The sequence below is a fragment of the Aspergillus alliaceus genome, assembly GCF_009176365.1.
Source record: "Aspergillus alliaceus strain CBS 536.65 unplaced genomic scaffold BDW43scaffold_17, whole genome shotgun sequence".
In the NCBI taxonomy this organism is placed as follows: domain Eukaryota; kingdom Fungi; phylum Ascomycota; class Eurotiomycetes; order Eurotiales; family Aspergillaceae; genus Aspergillus; species Aspergillus alliaceus.
The window spans coordinates 189,873-211,816 of record NW_022474700.1 but is presented as its reverse complement, the minus strand read 5'-3'; the positions used below and the strand labels follow the sequence as shown (position 1 = coordinate 211,816).

The following is a 21,944-nucleotide window of genomic DNA, read 5'->3' as shown; positions in this document are numbered from 1 at the left end:
TAGGAAGGGCTCTTGAAATCTCTCTCTACTCAATATCTCGGATATACTGTACAGTCTGTACTATCCCGATCGAACAATTCGACCCAATAGCGCGGCACCGGTCACGAAGTCCATCGGTTGAGATTCAGTATGCAAGCCTAGAGCTCGAGGGTCCAGATTACCATAAGTAGTGAAGAATATGGGACATATATACAATACTTCTGATATTCAAGTGGCCGACTTCATTGGACTGGAAATGGAACAAACGGATCATTTTTGGCGTCATGTTGCTTAATTAATAGTTAGAGACTATTAATATAAGACACCTATACTAACAGTACTTTATAATTATTAGGGCTCTGAATCGGTGCCGTCAGGTGCCTCAGAAATTGGCAGTAATCAATACTGACCAATACGTGTCAGTGGCAGCACTAGAAAGTAAGGAGGTGCACTCCATAACCCCAGAGTACAAGAATATAGAGTATATACTTCAGAACATGCCAAAAACAAAGCCGTGACCGGGTAATGAATTATATACAGATATATTCAATGCCATGAAATACCAACAGAGTGAAGATTACAGTGACCTAGTCATCAGAGACAAGTTGCAGATCTCACACGTCATGCAGCCAACGGAGCCAGCCTTCTTGTGATTGATGCAAGACGTGACTGGTTTAACAATGTAGAGTATAGAGGGAGAAAGTCAAATTGGCAGGTGAAAAGCTCCGTATTGAGAGCACGAGATGCCCCCGTATGAGGAATGAGGCGCTCGACAACGCTAAAATTTTCGCAGCCAGTTGCGATCTGGGCCCTAGTGGAATTCAAACAGAAGGTGTTTCTTAAAGGTGCAATGATGGGGATACAGATAGGAAGAAGATCAGCAAAGACGGTGTCAGGGGCGGTCCATTTTTTGGGCTGACAGTACCTAGGGCTGCTTCGATCTCTCGCCACCGTCGCCGGAAGGTAGATTTCCCCCCTTCCTTGCCATTCAAACTTAGGCGCCACTTGTAGCCGGTATCTGATCATTATCAGTTCTAAGTTCGACTGTATCTTCAATATTATCGTCGAGGGTATGGCCCATTGTGGCACCTACGTCGTGCGCACGGGCTTTATCGTTAAGTTCCTCTTCCAAAGGCCCTAAAATTCTTAGGCTGCCGAAGGAAAAGGTAGGCGTGCCACTTTGGAAACAGATTGGTAATCAACAGGACAGATCTTATTTGAAATATCACGACGGATGTTATCGGGATAATCCGTTAATAAATAGTCTTTTATCCCTTGCTAGCCCTTGCTTGTCCCACGAACGTATAGAACCTTTTGAACATGGCAAGCCACTTGTGTTGTTCTCAATGATGGTAACGAACTCGATGAACTCGGTCTTTCGAACACACCCACTTTGGTCAAAAGCGATGTTTGGGTGCGATACTTGGTCAATCCTTGTATCTTAAATAGCCAATACTACTCAGTAATAATTCGTTTTTAGGTTAGCAGGTGACCAGCCGCATTTAATTGTCAAGCCCTAATCCCTGGTTGTTAACCTATCTACATGTCCCCATCCGTTGTAGAGCAGATCAGGTAGCGTCCAGTGATTTGGTGACTGTTTATATTGTTATCGTTAGGTTTGGCAGGACGCTTTCGTGTGGTTGAAGAAACAGGACTGGCAGCGAAAGTGGTTAATCCAACCAGGTATTACCAGGGGTCCATGTCCATTGGTGCCTAGATCGAGATGTCTGAGATCTGGGAGAATGTAGGCCAGGCGAATTGGGCCCTTCGTGCTCCATTTGCCATTCTTGGGAATCTCCCGGGGAAGAAAGAGCAGATCTTTCTTGCTCCTAGGCTCAAAGTTGTTGCACGACCTCAATAAGCCGTCTATCACCTTAGCAACAGGTGACGAATAGATTTGGTCTGCACATGCAACGGACCGTAGCAGTGTGTCTGCTTAAGGACGAACCAGCACTTAGACGCCATTTCAAGTCTGCTCTAAACAAAACAGATGCTTGGTGACAAGGTCCCTATCAGTGGCAGTTGCAGCATCAGTGCCTAGTGCCAGATCTGATAATGCCATCGCAGCTTGGCTTTACTAGGACCTACATAGTACATAAAGCAGCTTGCACAATTAGGGTGCAGCTTTTAGGTAGATGTTCAACCTCTCACTTACGGACTAATCGATCTTAAAGAATACTCTAAGTTCAAGTTATGCAGCCCATCCTGCGATATAGAAAGGCAGCCCTTGCTACCCAGGTGCGCATCTCAGAATGGAGGTTGTTTCTAATCCCTAGTCATGCCCTATCCTGATACGCTGTTAGTCTTGGTAAAATATTAAGCGTCCGTAGTTAGATAGAATCACTGACCTTTGCCCTATCATCCCACCTGGGTTTCTTTGGTAGTCCCGGCTACAGCGCAACTTCAAAAGCAATGATCGATATCGGGAATAGGATGGGTCTTTCACAAGGACTAACGACGACCATATCTTCCCATGTTGCGATGGCGCTCCTCTACGCGTCCAAATGCGTATAGAAGAAAATAATTCAGGGGCCATTCGAAACTAGCCTAATTCTGTGAAGGGCTGTCGACAAATTCGAATTGGCTCGGGTGTGGTCAGGAATCGACAACATACAAGTCACTTTTTGGCCGTTTTGTATGTCACCTTCCCTTGCCAAGTGGTGGAGAAAATGCTTCGTTTTTCATTATTTCTGGTGGAAGAGAAGAGCAGCTTAGAATTATGCTTCGCTTCACCCTAGATAGGGGCTAAGAGGTATATTTAAGACCATTACTGAAGTAAGCAGATGTTAGTTATTTATATGATAGCGAGAGTAGGTGTGGATGTTCCACTTAGTCAAGTACTTACTATTCACCACTATCGAAATTATGCACGTTTATCTATAGAATTAATCGACACGATTCAATCCACGGAGTTAGGGCACTCTACTAACTAAAGAATTCACGAGATAGATGTGATACCACCGAACATGCACGATCCAGTGAATCGTAACTCGAATGGTATTATTCAAACCGCGTAATTGTCACAAAGTCAGAGGATATTATTGCTGAACGGACGTATAGAAACAAACGAGAGCAAGCTCCTATCAAAGCCCCATAGCGCAAAGTAGTATTCAGTAATGGAACTAGACCCTCCATCCGCAAGATCATGATGCAGAAAGATCACGGGGGAGTAGCTCCACAGTAGATGATATTTACGTTCGCTGTCTTACCGACTCCCGCCTCTAATCAAATTGAACCTCCAACACCACACCCACCTCTGTAGAATAGCTTGTAAGATATTCGTATTAAACGACATCAAAACGATCAGTTTTTCAATCCTATCAGTCTATCTCAAAGGCCTATCTAGGTGGGATCATGAGGCCATTTATATATGGCCTGATTACCATAGTATTCAACAATCCACATACTTCTGCAGGTGGTCAATTCACCAGGCATATGTCGGGTGCTTGCGATACTAGGCGATTTCATGGGCGTATCCAATAACCTCCTATATAACAATGACAGTACGTAGTACACAAAATAAATTAAACCAAACAACACCCAAGAATCCAACCCCTCCTTCGTCCTCCGGACCATCCTAGACCTCGCCTTCAAAACCACTCTATCTCCCCCCTCAAAGACCCCAAGAGACGTGCACATCCACATCGCTCAGACCGGAATCAGTCGAATTGATATCTACTACCGTCAACGAGGAGAAATAGGAGGTCTACCATTCCATTCAAACCCACAAATCTAAGCCAGAAACTAAATTAGGTCACGAAAGTCCCGGCATGGTAGTTGAAGTCGGACCGGCCGTGGATAACCTCAAAGTCGGCGATCGCGTAGCAATTGAGCCCGGTGTCCCTTGTCGCCGGTATGTCTAGATACTTGACCTAAATAGGAAATCGTTAGACTATAGAAGCTGTCACCACTGTCGTGTCGGTTTACACAATCTCTGTCGCGATATTGTCAGCGCCGCGACGCCGCTCCATGATGGTATGTTATTCAAATACTACACCACGCAGTCGGTCTTCTGCTACCCAATCCCTTCACAAATGAGCTTCGAGGAAGGCGCACTGGTCGAGCCCCTCGCCGTCGCGATGCAAGTCGCCAAAGCCGTGGGGGTGAGACGGAGCTAAACTGTTGTTGTATACGGGTGCAGACCGATTAGAATACTGTGACAGACTGTTTGCAAGGCATACGGGGCGAAGAAGGTAGTTAGGGTTAGTCTTTCCCTGAGGCAGCTAGAGGTAGCCATGGCATTCGGTGCAGATGAGATGCATATATATGCTTTGCCGCCGGATCAGGAGGATGGGCCAAAGTGGAGTAATATCGCAGCTCATATGATACGGTGGGAATGTAAGCTAGAGGAGGCCCCTGGCGTTGTGGTTGAGGCGACGGGGTCGCGGCGTCGTGTCCAGGCGTATGTGTATTGACTCAAAGGGGAGGGACATATGTGCAAGTTGGGGTGGGAGAGGAGGTAACTGTGCATGTCTGTGTTTCACTGGGCTTTGCTGATGATTGAGTGTGCAGAATGTTGTGTTTCCTATTACTACGGCTTGTGTTTGGGGTCTTAATATTTAGGGCTCGATTCGCTATACAGCGGGGTGTTTCTCGGCGATTTTGGATTTGATTGCCAGTGGTAAGATTGATGTGAAGCGGCTTGTCGCGATTCGGTTTGCTTTTGAGCAAGTGGAGGAGGCATTTGAGCTGTTAAGCCGGGAGGACAAGGAAGTTGAAGGACAGGGGGACGGTGAGGTGATTAATGTGATGATCGCCGGGCGTAAAGACTAGTGGACTTTAAAATACATGCTTATTCGCCATGCTATCTTTTCATATCATACATCGTTGCCAAGGTGTTCGCGATTATGTCGGGTGCCTCAGCAATACCACCGGAGCTTCAACATGAAACCAACGAAGATAATTAGGGCTTAATTCCGCCCTTAAAGGCATAGAGCCAATTATACTCCAAGTCAAACCACCTCAATCGAACATCAACCAAAGATCGACAACCGAGGAACTCGGCCTTGGCATCATCCATCTATTTAACTTATTCTAATCCCAAGCCTCACCTGATAAACTGCTTCACCAACTTCACTTCACCTCACCTCACCTCACCTTTCACTTATTACTCAATACACCGAACCACCAGCCAAGCAAAATGCCCACCGCCCTACAAACAACAGCCCTAGGCTGGCTCCTCATCTCCCTCGGCCACACGGTAGATACACACCCCATACCCGACCAATCCTTAAGAAGCAAACAAGCACTAACATGAATGAAAAAAGATCTCAGCAAAAGACTGGCAATCCCACCCCCAAGTCCGCACCCTCCCTAATCTAGCCTACACCTGCGCAAAAGCAGGCTGGTACCAAGGAAGCGGGTTCTTTCTGATGAACGGTACGTATATACTACACGTACTACCTTACCTCATCTTTTCCTTTCCTATTTCTTTAAGCCTATACAATAGATTTCAATTGAAAACAAGTCGACATAAGACATACATAACAAGGGGTAACTAATGGATAAAATAGCATTAATCAATTATAACTGGTCGCAGGATCCGACTCTCCTCAGTGATCCTGTTAATCGGGCTTTGGCGGTCTTGATGACGGCTATTGTGGGGGTGAGTTCCGTGTGGTATTTGAGGAGGGGGGTTAGGTCGAATGGGATTGTGGTGGGGGTTATGGGGGCTTTGCAGGCTTGGGCTGTTTTTGGGAATTAAGTTCTTTTTCTTTATCACTTTTTGAACTGGTTTATTGGGGGTTATGGATTGATGGGGTAAATGGGGGGGGTGGTTTCTTTTTGTGTCGCATCGATTGTTGAGTTTGGAAAGCTTATGCTACGCATATTTGCGAGGTATTAGTAGTGAAAGAAGCTGATAACTTGAGCGCGTGTGTGTATGTATGGAGCTTCATCTAGAGCTTGGACATACGACTTCCATCATGAATAGTGAGGCAGCTAATCCTAGTTAGTTATGTGGTACATATATGCAAGTCAATGCAATATACAGGTGGACAAGGTACCAAATCTCGCTCTCAAATATCATTGTACGTACACCAGAATACAGCCTATCATGTACTAGGGATATATGGATGATTTGAAGAGATATCAAATGCAACACCAGTCCGCACACCAACTCCGCCATGCAAGGCCAAAATTACAATTGTATGAACAAAGCCAACCAATATGTGACGTGTGCACCCGATTTACACCTCGCATCTATTTCTCCACGTACTGCTCGTTACTGGTAGATGCGGCTCGACGGCCCCATCCAAAGAAGCCTCCGCCCGTGGCAGGCTCCGTGGGTGCCTTGTGGAGACTCCCCGTAGACGATAGGGATCGAGTGATAGAATTGCGATCCCCATTCTGCGACAGCGATTGCTGCGACGCGGCTATTAGCTTTCGCATTCCCTCCATTTTCACCTTAGTCTCTTCCAGTTCCTGCTTAGCAACCGCCTCGGCCGTCTTCGCATTGACCAATTCGAGGAGTAAGGCTTCTTCGGCAGCCGGCTTATTATTCTCGGTCGACAAGACGCTCTGCAAGCCGAGACTGCTGGTCCTTCTGGTGAATGTGCTCTTCTGCGAGTTGGTGCGCACCAGTCGCAGCTCCCGCAGTCCGCCTGGAATACCCTCTCCCGGCTCGCTGATCGGCGAGCCATAATCTGTCGGTGTATCGGAGCTACTTCGGGGGTTCCGAGCCGTGCGCAGCTCGCGCACCACGCGTTCGAGCCGCTGCCGCTCCCGATAGGTGTCCTGAATGCGACCCCGCGCTTCCCGCAGCTGCTCTCGTAGCGAGGAATTCTCCTTCTCATGTTCATCCATGCGGCGCGTTAAATCAAGGCACCGACTGGATTCCACAGCGTGCATTTCCTTCCACCGATTGAGGTCTTCGAGAAGCTGCTGCTTGCTTTGGCCGATCGATTCGTGTTCCGCGGCGGCTTCGGTCGCTCCAAACCGTTCTTCGGCTTTGGTGATCAAATCGGTCGGCGGATTCTCGAGCCCCTTGAGGTAGTTCAACATAGACTTGGACGGTTTTTGATCCGCTTCGCGTTCTTCGCGTTCTTGTTGCAACTCCCGGGTGAGGTCCGCGTGCTGTCGCTGTAGGTCACTGAGGGCCATGAGCAGGTCTTCGATCTGCGTGTGGAGGTCACGATCTTTGTGCTGAGACATGACAGACTTCACGCGCGGCTTCGGCGCGTCAGTGGACAGCTCCGTCGGAGCGGTGCTGGCGTCCGACGTGGATTCAATTGAATTGAGGGTTGAAGTCATGCTTTGTTTGGAAGTGGTGCGACGAATGCTGGCCGAAGTGCTAGCGTGATTAGGATTGAGGGTAAACGGCTTGGCAGAGGTGGGAGAACTAGACCCCGCCCAGAAACGGCCCAGGAAGCGGGACGCCGCGGCTTGCATCTGTGGGAAGGAAATGCCGGTCGGCACTCCTTGGGACTTGTAGCTGGCTTCCAGCGTCTGCAGACTATCCTTGGTTACCAGCGAAGTTAAAGAGACAAAGTCGTTGACAAAATCGTCGGCGTGGCAAGCATACCTATCTCGGTTAGTCCGCGGTTCTTTTGGTTATTGAAAATGAGCTGCGACTTACGTATCCCACAAGCTCCTGGACAAGAGAAGCTGCATGACGTCTTCGAACTCCGCACAGGCCATGATTTTCTTCTCGTTGCGCTGCATGAGCGACAGCGCCACTCGCATCAGTGTTTCGCAGGCACCTTCGAGGAAGATCACATCATAGATCCGCAGAAGCATCGGCATCGGACACGCGACCGCAAAGAACGACAAGAACCACTGCGACACGTAGATTGGTTCAACGTGTAGCGACTCCAGGTGCGCAAACAACGTCGGGCGGAGACGGGCGAGAAGGTTTTGGAACTGGTACACACGAAGATGAAGCCCCGATAAATCGGGAAGGTAGCATGTGCGCATATCATAGTGGTCCATGAGCCTAAATGGTCAGCCCCCTACTCGAACCCTTGCACGTTAGGCGTAGACTTACCGGACAAGGACGCAAAATGCTTCAGCGTCTGTCATGTGCATCAACAACGGACCAACAACGAAACCTAGACCTTGGCAGTAGCCGATTTTCGTATCATAGAGGCTGAAACACTTCAGCACTCGAGCGAGCATCTGCTGCCCTTCCCCATGAGGATCGCGGAACATCTCTACATTGGGAAAACTACGGCCGATGTCTTTGCCAATCAGTCCTTCGTATGGACTCGTCTCGCCGCAAAGTCTCTGGTATTCGGCTAATAAGGTCGTGTCTCGAGCTCCAGCCAGGCTAGGCCATACAACCCCTCGCAAAGGAGGCGGAATACCAGTACGGATCTTATTCGACGTCAGAGTCGGCAGTCGCTGCGCTGTTTGTGGGTAATCTGCGACCAGGGCAGCCCAGAATTCAAGCTCAGTCATCGGAGGGGGAGGGAGCTGGGAGTATCGCAGCGATCGGGGATCGTCGTTGATCAATTGCTTAACCTGACGCAAAGACTGCGATCGGGACTTCCTCACTCCTCGAAACTGCTGTGCTTGCAGGCCTGCCTTGGGATCGGTCGCCAGAGCATTGTTCTCCTGCTCCAAGCGAGCCAAGAGAAGGGAGGTGGACTAAGTTTGGTTAATTTAGGAGCGTCATATTTCCCTTGGCTTGAGCGCCCATGGCCATCGTATGATACGCACCTCATCGGATCCCTCCCCACGCGGTTCTTGTTCTTCTGATTTCTCCAATTCCTTCCAGTCTACTCCATCGGCCTCCCCGCGAAAAATCTCCTCACTACTTCGCGAAACTATCGACGCACGGTATGTATGTGGTTGTAGAATCGGTTTTGAGTCCCGCGTGGGCGTAGTTTTCGTCGTGGGTTCGTCGGCGTCTACGCTTTCTTCTGTGGGGGAAGTAACTTCGACCGGGGTCTGAGGAATATCAAGTGTCCGCCAATCGGGCTGCGTATGCTCTGAATTGGATTGTATGTCGGACAAGGGGACTGTCACCATCGAGTCGGAATGTTGATGGATTGCGGGGACATTCTTCGGCAGGCCGGGCGACCCGATTTGAGGTGTGGTCGATAGGGAATTGTCCATTTTTTCTGTGTTATTCCTTTTTCTTTTCCTTCCTTCCTTCCCTCCGTTCTTTGTATACACACTTATTCGAGGCCAATGGTTCGTTGACAATCGCTGATCGGATGACGGGGAGTTGAGGGGGACGAGGGGCTAACGGAGAGCGAGTACACGATAAGGGGAGTGGCGAGTAATCGAAAAAGTAGCTGTCAAAAAGGACAGCATGTCTAGGTGCGACGACAACGGATGGCAGGGTTTCCCTTATCGTGGCGGGGTTGTAGAGTCAAAAAAAAAAAGCGAGGGAAAGAGAAGGAAAAGAGAAACGAAAGTAATCGGGCTCCTGGAGAAGAAATAATAATGACGGCAATGTAGAAAGTGTTAGCTAGAGGATTAGTGTCGGCCACTACGACGGGGACCCTAAACCACTAGTATTTCCATAGTCGTTAGTACATGGTCGTGACAGGCCCCTCAGGGGGAAAACCCGTATTAACATACATTTCCGAGTCTCTTGAAGTCTCGCCTGCCGATCGCTTTCAATAATTCCCTTTCACTTTATCACGGAGAGATTCTCTACGATTTGTGCTTATCACAGTAAGGATTGACAGTTCGCAAGTACACAGTCGATCAGGTACTCCAGGGTACTTACCCCCGAACCATGGAAGGACTGAAAATAGACACCCATAACCAACTATGTGTCATTCTATTGTATCGAGGGGTAATCTCCGAAATCCAAGACGAGAGAGAAACCCAATGGAAACAGCGTGGAATCCGTGGGTGATTCTCTGGATCCGGTCGATCCAGACCGAGAGTCCCCACTGCACTATAAAGCATCCATAACCATTTCAATAGCCCTGCAGGTGATGAGTGGTTTATCCACTTCAAGACGGTGAAAGAAAGAGACAGAAGCTTGGACATCGGGGGGAGAGTCATTGCGGCGTTGTGTTTATCACAATCCGACTCGCCTGGTGTACAGTTCAATTCTTCAATCCATGAGTACTATACTAGTAAATGCATGCACGACGTCCCTGAATATGCTGCAGAGAATGGAAATCCCATGACTGGCCTAAGAGACGGCAGTTCCCCTGAATGTAATGATACCATGCAATAACCAGTTTCATGCGTTTCGGGTATGGCGATATCCATATTGATTGGCTGATGGGACCACTGGAGTGGTGTCATTGGACGCCATGTAATATAATCTGTATCGGGCACTGTATGCCAAGGCAAGTCCCCTTGTTCACCGTTGGGCAACCTCTCATTCGATTAATATATTAAGATGATTCAAAGGTAAAAGGGGATTATCAAGCATGAACAACAATACAAAATTCCATCATATTTTTAGAACACTATTGGGCAAGGCTAACCTCCAAGAAGTTAGTGAGCGACACCTGATAGTGTGCTTGGCTATAGCTTCGGCCGTTACTTAGCACAGCTCATATATAACTTGAAAGGGGGAATATCTGCGGAGGTCTTAGGGATCCCACTGATCAGATTACGGGATGGAACATAGAGTCTACAGCATTATTTTAGAAGTAAAAGTTCTTGTATATACTCAGATAATAAAAAGGATTTTGTGACACGAAAAGAAGATATATACACCAAGTAGTGTAACGTGCGCAATATTACCTTCAATCATCAAATCGCTCAATTCCGTCGTCTAGGGAGACTAGCTACAGTCTTTATTCTGAATGACTAAACAAACTCTCTAAAACAATGCGCGAGACAGCAACAGAATGAATCAGGATACAAGTAGTAGGTAGTTACAGACATACAGTGTCTAAATAAATAATGTCTGGTTCGTGTGGTGAGTTGTTTTGTTTTTCCCCTCCCCCGCGCCCCCCCTTGGATGTTTTGGTCACCATATCCCGTTCGGGCGCAAGTGTTTAGGAATTGCCTGATTCGGCCACAGCTCCGCCGCCACGAGGCGGAACAATGCTGATCCGATGGCGGAAGGACAGTTTCTGCCATCAACCCACCAGTCGCATTGGGCGCGTCAACAACTGAAAAGCAACACAGGATACGACAAAGGAGGCGTTTTTTGACTGGGGGCCCTGACGGTGGTTTTGTTTATTTCTCTTAATCCCCACCTGACTTCTTTCACTTTTCAGAGGTGGATTGTGTTTCTTCTCCCCCATTTCCCTAGTTTTCTTGTCACTCGTTACGCACCTTTCCTTCTGTTTTTGCCTCCCTACTGTTCGGCCTTTTCACCATGGATGACTCAATGGTTGAATCCGTCTTTGAGGACGATGGAAGCTCTGACTTCGAACCAGCTCCCGTATGTCCGAATACTCTCATCTAGCTCAGTCCACGCCGTGCATGCTAACGGTTTCATAGAAGCCCAAGGCGAAGGCGGCCCCCAAGAAGGCAGCCGCGCCCAAGAAGACGGCCCAAACAACTCTCACAGGCAAAGCCACCGGGAAGGGCGCCGCTTCGAAGAAGCGCGCCAAACCGGACAGCGACGACGACATGTCCGATAACAACCAGTCCGGCGATGACTCTGTTCTCTCACATACGCCCCCGAAGAAGGCAAAGAAGGCTCCCGCAGCCAAGAAGGGCGGCTCCAAGCCTCTTGCGGATATGGAAAATGAATCCTTCACAAACGATGGCGGTGATGCAGCCCCGAAAAAAGCAGACGCGTCAGAGAAGTACCAGAAGGCAAGTAGCGCCCTGGGTACCCCGCAAGTCGTCGGCTAACAGAAAGTTCAGCTTACACAACTTGAACATATTATCAAACGTCCAGATACATATATTGGGTCCATTGAACGTACCAAGCAGCAAATGTGGGTCTACAGTTCGGAGTCAGAAGGGATGGAGTACCGTGAGGTCTCGTATGTCCCTGGTCTCTACAAGATCTTTGATGAAATTGTCGTCAACGCGGCCGATAATAAACAAAACGATGCCAACATGGATGAGATGCGCGTGACAATTAACCGGGAATCCGGGGAAATCAGCGTGTGGAACAACGGTCGCGGTATCCCAATTGAGATGCACGCGAAGGAGAAGATTTACGTACCCGAACTCATTTTCGGTCATTTGCTCACCTCATCCAACTACGATGACACCCAGCAAAAGGTCACTGGAGGTCGGAACGGTTTCGGTGCCAAGCTCTGTAACGTTTTCTCCACCGAGTTTACCATCGAGACCCAGGACTCGCGGCAGAAGAAGAAATACAAACAGACGTGGACCAATAACATGACCAAGATGGGCAAGGCAAAGATAACCGATGCCAAGGGTGACGACTACACCAAGGTCACCTTCAAGCCAGACTACGCCAAGTTTGGTATGGACGGCATGGATGACGACTTCGAGGCCCTTGTGAAGCGTCGTGTTTATGATTTGGCAGGAACCACGAAAGTGGCAGTCAAGTTGAACGGCAGCCGGGTTCCCATTCGCAACTTCAAAAAGTACATGGAAATGTACACCAAAGCAATCCGTCGGGAACGTGGTGACGATGGCTCCAAGGATGAAATCATCACCTGCAGCCCGGACCCCCGGTGGGAGGTCGGCTTTGCAGTCTCGGACGGCTCCTTCCAGCAGGTGTCATTTGCGAACTCCATTGCCACAACCTCCGGTGGTACCCACGTGAACTACATTGCGGACCAGATTTGTTTCAAATTAGCTGAACAAGTCAAGAAGAAGAACAAGAATGGTGCAACTCTGAAGCCCGCTCAAATTCGGAATCACATCTTCCTGTTTGTGAATGCTTTGATTGTCAACCCGGCGTTCACCTCCCAAACTAAGGAACAACTGACCACCAAATCGTCCCAATTCGGCAGCAAATGTGTGCTTGAAGAAGACTTTTTCAAAAAGATTCTGAAGACAGACGTCATGTCGAACATTCTGCATTTTGCCCAGCAAAAGGCCGACCAGATGCTGAAGAAGAGTGATGGTGGCCGTCGTACTCGTATGAACAATCCCAAATTGACCGATGCAAACAAGGCTGGTACCAAGGAGGGTCACCATTGCACACTGATCTTGACGGAAGGAGAGTCGGCCAAGGGTTTGGCCATGGCTGGACGTGCGGTGGTCGGTCCGGATCTCTTTGGCGTTTTCCCCCTCCGAGGAAAGCTGCTTAACGTCCGGGATGCCACTTTTGAGCAGATCTCGAAAAATGTGGAAATTCAGAGCATCAAGAATTTTATCGGTCTGCAGCACAAGAAAGAATACACAGACACCCGTGGACTGCGCTATGGACACTTAATGATCATGACTGATCAAGATCACGATGGTTCTCACATTAAGGGATTGCTCATTAACTTCTTGCAAGCCCAATTTCCCAGTTTGTTGAAGATCCCTGAATTTCTTATTGAGTTTATCACTCCTATTGTGAAGGTGTGGAAGGGTGACCAGAAAAACCCGACGAAATCGCGCTCTTTCTTCACCATGCCCGAGTACGAGGCCTGGAGAGAGGAACACAAGCACGAACGCGGCTGGGAGCACAAGTACTACAAGGGTTTGGGTACAAGCACCACCGAAGATGCCCAAATTTACTTCCGTGACCTTGACCGCCACCTGAAGGAGTTCCACACCATGCAAGACAACGAGGTGGGACTAATTGAGCTTGCTTTCTCCAAGAAGAAGGCCGATGAGCGAAAGGAGTGGTTGCGGCAATTCAAGCCTGGAACATTCTTGGATCACTCGGTTTCGAAAATCTCCTACACTGACTTTATCAACAAGGAGCTCATCCTCTTCAGCATGGCTGATAATATCCGTTCGATTCCTTCGGTTGTGGATGGCCTGAAGCCTGGTCAACGCAAGGTCCTGTACACCTGTTTCCGTCGCAACTTGAAGAAAGATATGAAGGTGGTCGAGTTGGCGGGTCACGTTTCAGGTATGACCGCGTATCATCACGGCGACATTTCCCTGCAGCAGACCATTGTGGGTCTGGCACAGACCTTCGTCGGGTCCAACAACGTGAATTGCCTAGAGCCCAGTGGTAACTTCGGTAGTCGTCTCCAGGGTGGATCCGATTGTGCTAGTGCTCGTTATATCTACACTCGGCTGTCGCCGTTTGCGCGACGTATCTTCCATAGTCATGACGATCCGCTGCTCACTTATAACGAGGACGATGGTGCCAAAATCGAACCTGAGGTTTACGTACCCGTGGTTCCCATGGTCCTAGTCAATGGTGCTGACGGTATCGGTACCGGGTGGAGTTCATCCATTCCTAACTACAACCCCGAGGACATTGTGGACAACCTGAAGCGGCTGATGGATGGCGAAGAAATCAGGCCCATGCAGCCATGGTTCCGCGGATTCACTGGTGAGGTCACTGCAATTGGTGGCGACCGCTTCAAGTTCAGTGGTATCATCAAAGAGACTGGCGACAAGGAAGTTGAAATTACTGAACTTCCTATCCGTACCTGGACTCAAGACTTCAAGGATAAGCTCGAGGAAATCATCAAGGCCGAGAAAACTCCTTCATTCATCAAGGACTACAAAGACTACAACACGCACACCAAGGTTCACTTCATCATCCAAATGGACGAGAAGAACATGAAGGGCGCCCTGTCTGATGGCTTGGAGGAGAGGTTTAAGTTGTCCAAAACTTTGGCGACCACCAACTTGGTAGCATTCGACCCCGAAGGTCGTATCACAAAGTATGCCACCGTTGATGACATTCTCAAGGAGTTCTACACCTATCGTTTGAAGTTCTATGAGAAGCGCAAGCAGTATCAGCTCTCCCAGCTACAAAAGGAGCTTGAGAGGCTCAGCAATCAAGCACGGTTTGTTCAGATGATCATTGATGGGAAGTTAGTCGTCTCCAAGAAGAAGAAGCATGTCCTTGTTGCGGAGCTGAAGGAGAAAGGATTCAAGCCATTCCCCAAGGTGGCTGAAGCTGTCAAGGCTGGAGAAGCTGAACCGGTCGTCGAGGAGGAAACTGAAGAGGATGATCAGGACGCCGAGGTCCTATCCAATGCCTACGATTACCTTTTGGGTATGGCCATTTGGTCTCTGACCCAGGAACGTGTCGAAAAGCTCCGCCGCCAGATTGGAGACAAGGAGATGGAGATCGACGAGTTGATCAAGATGTCTAAGGAAGATATCTGGAAGCGCGATCTGGATGACTTCATCGCTGAATGGAGATTCCAGCTCGAGGATGAGCAGCGCCGCCAGCGTAAGGTAGCCTTGATGGATCGGCGCAGATCCTCAAAGCTTCCGACGGCTGGCCGTAAAGTGGGAGCGAAGAAGCGCAAGGCCGCTCTCGGAGATGATTCGGACGATGAGGACTTCGCCGCACCTAAGTCGAGGAAGTCCGCCGCCGCCAAAAAGGCTGAACCTAAAGGAGGTCTTCTCAATTACCTGAACAAGGCACCAGCGAAGTCTAAGTCCCCGCCGAAGGAGGAAGACAACTCAGATGATGACTTTGAGATGGAAGTGATACCCAAGAAGAACAGAGGAGCGTCTAAGCCCAAGGATGAGGAAGAGGATGATGTCGTGGCTCCGTCCGCCCAGTCGGAAGTAGAAGAGGTGCTTCCCAAGAAGAGTCGCGCAGCGCCCAAAGCCGCATCTAAAGCCGCTTCCAAATCCAAAGTGGAAGAGGACGTGATGGAGGTCGAGGCACCTCCTAAGAGGGGCCGACCAGCAGCCAAAGCGAAACCAAAGCCCAAGCCCAAGGACGATAACGAGGATGAGGACGATCTTGACGATGATGACTTTGTGGAGATTACCAAGGCTGAGGCGGCCAAGTCGTCAGCTCCCCCCAGCCGGGCCCGCAAACCTGTCAAGTATGCCTTGAGCGATTCTGACAGCGACAACGGGGATGACTTCCTGGGCGATGTCAGCCAGATGGTCAAGGGCATCGGGGCCAAGGATAGCGCATCCACGTCTGACTCCCGGCTGCTTTTCTCTGAGCAACAACCCGGTAGCGGCTCTGCATTGCCGACGAACTCCTCGAAGACGTCGAAACTGTCATCTGATTTCGACGCGGACGAGACTGATTACGGAAAATTGTTGCCTTCAAAATCTCCTCGGCGGTCGCTGCAGGTCAAGCCTAAGGAAGTAAAGGCCTCGGATGATAATGACATGGAAGAGGAAGACGACGAACCTATCAAACCTGCCGCCTCCAGGGCTAAGCCCGCTGCGAAGGGCAAGGCGACGACCACCGCTGCGAAGTCGACCACCGCAAAGCCCCGCGGTCGTCCCAAGAAGGACGCTGCTAAGCCTAGTGCTCCGGCTACCAAGCAGACCACCCTGTCTCCAGCTGCCAAGGCCTACGCCTCCAAGCAGGCCAAGGCCGCTAGCAAGAAAAGGCAGTTAGCCGATGATTTGTCCGATGACGATATCGATGCCATGGCCAATGATATCTTAGACTCTCCCGCTGGGGTTAAGAAGACCGCCGATTCCGACGAGGACGTGCGTCCTGCTCGGAAGCCCACTGGCCGGCCGGCACGGCGGACTGCAGCTGCAGTTAAGAAGACCTATGTGATTGATGATGACAGCGAGGATGGAGGTGATTCGGAAGATGATTTCCAGGAGGACAGCGAGTAAGCTGAGTGATGGATCGGGAGACGTTGAGCGTCTGGATTTCATTTCGTTGTATTGGTATCAACTTGTTGATTGCCATAGTTTATCTTGTGTTTTCTCTCACTCTGTTACCTTTCTATGAATTTGTGTTGGCGTTAGGTCTCGGGATTGAATCGGGTTTTAGGATGGATAACAGTAATCTAAGAGATTTACCACCGAAGGTATACACCAATCAAGTAGGGCATCTGTAAGCCGGAGGGAAGTCCGAAGCTCCACAAGCCGACAAGCTTTTTCTCGCCGAGTCGGAAATCGGGCTTAGTGCGCGGACCCGATAACCCGTTCAGGTAATCTTCTATACCGACAGGCCCTACTCTATCTCTCATGGGCCCTTCACGCACACAAATCCACCAAAGCTTCCGAGTCAGTCCACTCTAAATCCGAGATAGGCAATGGTTCTATTATTCAGCATGTACCTGATTTATTTGACGGCGTTCTCCCCTCTCTCGTTCCCCTGCTTGACTGTGGCCAGCAACTGACCCTACCATGCAGTCCTATCTCCAATACCGTCGCATCGGCCAGGCGGTGCGCAGGCAGCTTGCTGACCTTCCTGAATGGGGCCGATGTCCGCAAGGAGAGGACAAGGATACGAGTGACAACACCAGCGAAAATGGTGAAACAAACCGGGAAAAATGTTCCGAGCCGCGGTCACTAGCGATGCCACCAGGCGTTCAGCCGAGAGGTATCACGGATAGTATTGGAACACCTTCGTCAGTTTTTATCGTCGACTGGGAGCAGGATCGGGATCCCATGAACCCGCGTAACTTTAGTATGGCAACCCGAATCACTGCGACCCTGATCGTGTCAGCCCTCGCCTTCGCAGTCGGCGCGGCATCCTCAATCGAATCAGCTGTGATACCCCAAAATAGCGCCGCATTCAACGTCAGCGAGGTCGTCGCCTCACTCGCGACAGGACTCTACCTCCTCGGCTTCGCCACAGGCTCCCTCGTTTCCGGCCCGTTATCCGAAATCCTGGGCCGCAACGCCGTGTATATCGGCTCGCTCACCCTGTTTATGATCTTCATCATGGCGAGCGGCCTAGCCCCCAACATCGGCGCCCAGCTCGCCTTCCGCTTCCTCGCGGGCGTCTTCGGCTGTCCTCCTCTCACATGCGCTGGCGGCACAATCGCCGACCTCTGGAACCCGCTCGAAAAAACTCTCACCTTCCCCCTCTATGCCATCCTTTCCTTCGGTGGCCCCATCTTCGGCCCCGTTATCTCCTCTTACATGGGCCAAGGCACCCTCTCCTGGCGCTGGACTAACTGGATCATGCTGATAATGTCCGGCCTCATAATGGCCCTGATCCTCCTCTTCCAACCCGAAACCTACGGGCCCCTGCTCTTGAAATGGAAAGCCGCACACCTACGCCAGGTAACAGGCGACAAGCGCTACCGCTCCGAAATGGACGTTGAAAAGATCGCCCTCTTCGACCGGATCACAAGCGCCTGCGCGCGCCAGTTCTCTCTTACCATCCATGAGCCCATCATCCTGCTTATATCCCTCTACATGACGGTCCTCTACATCGTCCTCTTCACCTTCTTCGATGGATACCCGTACATCTTCCAAGACGTCCACGGCCTAAGCCAGGGCCTAACAAATATCGCCTGGGTTGCCATGTACGTCGGCATCGCCCTAGCAAGCCTATTGGTACCAGTTGTATACAAATGGACGAAAAAAGAATTCCAAGCCGCCTCACCAACACCATCCAACCTAAGCGAATTCCCAGAAACACCCGAAAACCCACATCCAACAAGACCAGAAAACAGACTCTGGTTCGCCATGCTTGGCGCCCCCTTCATCCCCATCGGACTCTTCTGGATGGGCTGGACAGACTATGTAAGTTCTTTACACCCAGCCCCTTCTAACCCCCATACCCATACCATCAATCAAACTAATGACTGAGTTGAAAATCAAAAAAAGAAATCAATCTCGATCTGGTCCCCCATACTCGCCTCCTCAGTCTTCGGCTTCGGGACAATAACCGTCTTCATATCAAGTTACATGTACGTGATTGACTCATACGATATCTACGCTGCCTCTGCGCTGGGCTTCATGACTGTTTCGCGGTATTGCGCTGCGGGAGGTATGACGGTTGTTGGGATCCCGTTTTATAAGGATATGGGGGTGCACTATACATTGACTATTTTGGGGTGTATTAGTGCGGTGATGACGCCTGTGCCGTATATCTTTTGGGGGTTTGGGGAGAGAATCAGGTCTTGGAGTAGGTTTGCTGTTGCTTAGATTTATAGTTTTATTCTACATACCATTTTGTAGAGAGGGTGTAAGATAGATAGGTAGAGGTTGAGGGTAACATAGAGATAGAATAGATCTAGAAGGTTTAAGGGTAAATTATAAAATTATATTGATTTGGTTTGATTTGATTTGATTGGAATGAAATGAAATGCAACAATCACAATCTCAATCGCAATCCGAACCCCGACTCGTTCCAAGAAAGAGAGCAAATGAATTGCTTCGGGATCATCCATTGCATCACTAGACTGACTTTCTTCGCGGGCAAATACTGAATGTGTGCTGTGTCAATGATTTTCTTTCTTTGTCTTTGTTTTGTTTTGTTTACCTTATTTATCTCCTCTTTCTTGGTATGACAATGGAACCTGGGATTTTAATATATTCCATTGTGAGCAGTATGCATAGCAAACATTGAACTTCAAGTAACTCTTATAATAACCCTGAAGAGCAGTGCAAACTAATGCTTTGCGACCCTTTCAGGTTACTGCCATATAGCACAGGTAATGGATACCTTCACTCTATGTGCATAACCCCAAGTACCCATGGAGCTATTTGAATAGTGACTTATTGTACATTGATCATTTCTTCCATTGATCCTAACTATAGGCAGCTACCATGGATGTCAACAGTATTCCTCACCTGAGAGATGGATGACTTGTTTCTTTGTCCGCTAACCCCTTCGCATTCTACATGAATTAGTATATCTGACTCCTAGTAATAACATAGAGTATCACGTATCTTAAAGAACAAAGCCAACAATAAATATGCGCTGCAGATGCCCACGTCAGAGCCACAAAGCTTCTAGACTCATCTATAGCTGCGTTCTCAGATCTCCACGCGAAGAGGGAACATACCACTATAGTGACTCTTACCTGGGCATTGACCAGTCTTGCAACAGGGAAGGACGCCACGAAGAAGCTCGGGTTCTATTTATATAAAGACAGACGTAATGCGAAACTCCTTTTCTTTTCAATTATTTCCTAAAGGATCCTACTTTTCAAAGGAATTAGTATCTCTTTTTAGAGACACCTATATGTCCCTACTCCTAAAATCCCTTTCAACCGTTACTAGCTGACCTGGGGATAGTTGCAACGTATCTTTATTGATCAAGCGTGGATGGTACAACTTGTTTCCTTTTAACCCTTTCATAACGTGTTATGCTGACCACGAAAGACCTACAATTGATATTTGTTTCCTTAGAGCTCGTCGTGCACCCACTCTACCCTGCCCCCTTGTCTGAAAACACCAATTGCTATCTAAAATAGTCAATCATACATTGGTTTCCTTAGTAACAACTAGGCCATAGGTAAGCACCAGCCGGGATGCTTTTATTTCTCTCATTGACGCTAGCGTAGTACTGAGCCACTGGTTAATATACTACATAGTTCGGCATGTGACACGGCGAGAAGTGCCCTTCCCTTTGGCTTGGTACTTAGAATTCGGACTCGTTCGATTCGTACAAATAGAGCAGTAGGCCGGACTACCTGCTCTCCAGGATCTTCCTTACCCGAGTCACCGACAAATATATCGACTACAATGAATACGGAAAACGGTTCTCGATCAGAACAGGGCCGTGTACCAATGTCAGCAGAAAGACGAAGACAGTGGCAAGAAAGAAGAGCCCAGCGCTAGTGGAGGCGCAGGTTCCAGGAATATATCATCTCTAGGCCGGATAACACTCTCCATGATCTACTCATGAGGCTATCAGAGGAACGGGATAAAGACAAAAACATCCTAGATATGGAAATAGTCCGGCAATACGTACCTTTTTAAATTGAGGGCAGATCCCTCTCCAATATAGATACGCGGGAGGAGCTTACATGGGCAAAGGAAGACGCGGTCAAAAAGCGAACACATGGAATTGAATCGTAAGTTATAAATCCTCATCCCGATAGTTGCAGAGGTTGCTTTTAGCACTTTCCAGTATCCATGCATATACCTGGAGTCAGCCGTATGATCGTTCGAGCCGTGTCGTAGCCCTGTGGTATGGCGAGGAGCCCAAACTGCCGGAATTCCTTGAGAATATTCTTCACTTCGAGCTTCAATTGAATACTGATCCCAGAGAGATCCGTCCTGATATTTCACGTAAGATTCATCCTGTTAATTCCTAATCTATTTCTAAAGTAGCACAGCCTACTCGTTCTTTCGGCAACCTAGAAATTCTTAGGCATTTTGAAAGATGAATTTCACAATGGAGACCGTGCGCGCCATGTAGGTGTCACAGCGGGCCATATCCTCGACGATGGCATCTAAGACACCGCTGAACTTGAAACTGATGATCGGATATATCCGGTCCAGCTACAAGTAGCGCCTAAGTTCGAACGGCAAGGGAGGAGGAAACCCGCCTTCCGGCAACACTAGCCTAGGCCCCGAGAGTGCTTTGATGAAATCTGTCTGCTTTAGGCAGACGCGCTATCGAATGAGCTGATGACCGTGTGCCATCTAACGGACGCCATACATTGCAATGCCCTGTTTTCTGCGCCGAAACGCATTGATCTAGTTGACTCTCTCCAGGACCCAGCTCTTAACCTCAAAAACGTTATCGAGCCAGTAAAGCATATGCTTTTCCACTGGAAGTGCACAAGCACGGAGATTCGACCGGACAAAAAACCAGTGTACTCGTGGCTGTTGAAGACATGGAAGATGATAGCTCCTCAACACTGGCATTTAGAGATGACACCAAGGAGTGGTAATTGGTGATCAAATGGCTGTCCCCTGAGCCGCTTGCGAACGCTGGCGACTCTAGAAGTCTTGTTTACGCAAGGCACCATGGTAAGATTATCCCTTTAGGGATCCATTGTGGATCCCATGAAGGTTCAAGGGTTAGTTAGGCGTTTCTTCTCTGGTCATGGTGCGAGGAGCTAGATTCTAAACTGGGCCTACGACTTACATTTTGTTCTCCTGACTCCTGCCCCCATAAAAAAGCCGCTGTTGAAGATTCGCACAGTTCATCCTCTTAGTTGTTGTTTGTATCTTAAGGCTTTCTCTCTTGTTCATGAGAGTTTCCGTCGTCAACCAGTCCATGTGCCCTGCGGCCCACTTAGCTGTCTCTACGTTGCTGTTGCTTTTTCTCTTCCTTTCTTTCCTTTTTTTTCTTCGTTTCTAATTTTATTTTGACATTTTGAGGGGGTAGAATATAGATGGGTAGGGGTTGAAAC

At 49.0% G+C, this 21,944-nt stretch overlaps 7 protein-coding genes across 7 annotated transcripts; 5 read left to right on the top strand and 2 right to left on the bottom strand.

Moving 5' to 3' along the window:
* Positions 1–3,445: 3,445 nt before the first annotated feature.
* On the top strand, positions 3,446–4,843 carry BDW43DRAFT_318895 (chaperonin 10-like protein; the record flags this gene model as incomplete). The annotated part of the gene is made up of 8 exons (XM_032048782.1): positions 3,446–3,482; positions 3,525–3,683; positions 3,733–3,832; positions 3,881–4,082; positions 4,143–4,371; positions 4,402–4,438; positions 4,485–4,528; positions 4,562–4,843. 8 exons carry the CDS (start codon positions 3,446–3,448, stop codon positions 4,750–4,752), a joined length of 999 nt encoding a protein of 332 aa, XP_031901143.1. The 3' UTR covers positions 4,753–4,843.
* Positions 4,844–5,119: 276 nt separating this feature from the next.
* On the top strand, positions 5,120–5,683 carry BDW43DRAFT_310331 (uncharacterized protein; the record flags this gene model as incomplete). The annotated part of the gene is made up of 3 exons (XM_032046910.1): positions 5,120–5,179; positions 5,247–5,358; positions 5,493–5,683. 3 exons carry the CDS (start codon positions 5,120–5,122, stop codon positions 5,681–5,683), a joined length of 363 nt encoding a protein of 120 aa, XP_031901142.1.
* A 105-nt stretch (positions 5,684–5,788) lies between these two features.
* On the bottom strand, positions 5,789–9,308 carry BDW43DRAFT_273796 (putative GTPase activating protein (Evi5)). Its single transcript, XM_032041664.1, has 4 exons — positions 8,638–9,308; positions 7,964–8,565; positions 7,556–7,912; positions 5,789–7,501 (listed from the first exon to the last, which is right to left on the bottom strand). The coding sequence occupies exons 1-4, from the start codon at positions 9,034–9,036 to the stop codon at positions 6,181–6,183; spliced, it is 2,679 nt and encodes an 892-aa protein (XP_031901141.1). The 5' UTR covers positions 9,037–9,308; the 3' UTR covers positions 5,789–6,180.
* Positions 9,309–9,621: 313 nt separating this feature from the next.
* BDW43DRAFT_273795 (uncharacterized protein) lies at positions 9,622–10,254 on the bottom strand. The gene has a single exon (XM_032041663.1). It carries the CDS (start codon positions 9,940–9,942, stop codon positions 9,655–9,657), a length of 288 nt encoding a protein of 95 aa, XP_031901140.1. The 5' UTR covers positions 9,943–10,254; the 3' UTR covers positions 9,622–9,654.
* A 736-nt stretch (positions 10,255–10,990) lies between these two features.
* BDW43DRAFT_273794 (DNA topoisomerase 2) lies at positions 10,991–16,678 on the top strand. The gene is made up of 3 exons (XM_032041662.1): positions 10,991–11,287; positions 11,347–11,667; positions 11,719–16,678. Exons 1-3 carry the CDS (start codon positions 11,222–11,224, stop codon positions 16,501–16,503), a joined length of 5,172 nt encoding a protein of 1,723 aa, XP_031901139.1. The 5' UTR covers positions 10,991–11,221; the 3' UTR covers positions 16,504–16,678.
* A 277-nt stretch (positions 16,679–16,955) lies between these two features.
* Positions 16,956–18,870, top strand: BDW43DRAFT_318893 (MFS transporter). The gene is made up of 2 exons (XM_032048781.1): positions 16,956–18,372; positions 18,457–18,870. The coding sequence occupies exons 1-2, from the start codon at positions 17,023–17,025 to the stop codon at positions 18,775–18,777; spliced, it is 1,671 nt and encodes a 556-aa protein (XP_031901138.1). The 5' UTR covers positions 16,956–17,022; the 3' UTR covers positions 18,778–18,870.
* A 1,452-nt stretch (positions 18,871–20,322) lies between these two features.
* BDW43DRAFT_299681 (uncharacterized protein) lies at positions 20,323–21,746 on the top strand (the record flags this gene model as incomplete). Its single annotated transcript, XM_032044766.1, has 10 exons — positions 20,323–20,390; positions 20,430–20,535; positions 20,566–20,654; positions 20,711–20,885; positions 20,944–21,001; positions 21,041–21,090; positions 21,190–21,336; positions 21,372–21,472; positions 21,533–21,612; positions 21,652–21,746. The coding sequence occupies 10 exons, from the start codon at positions 20,323–20,325 to the stop codon at positions 21,744–21,746; spliced, it is 969 nt and encodes a 322-aa protein (XP_031901137.1).
* Between the last annotated feature and the right edge of the window lie 198 nt (positions 21,747–21,944).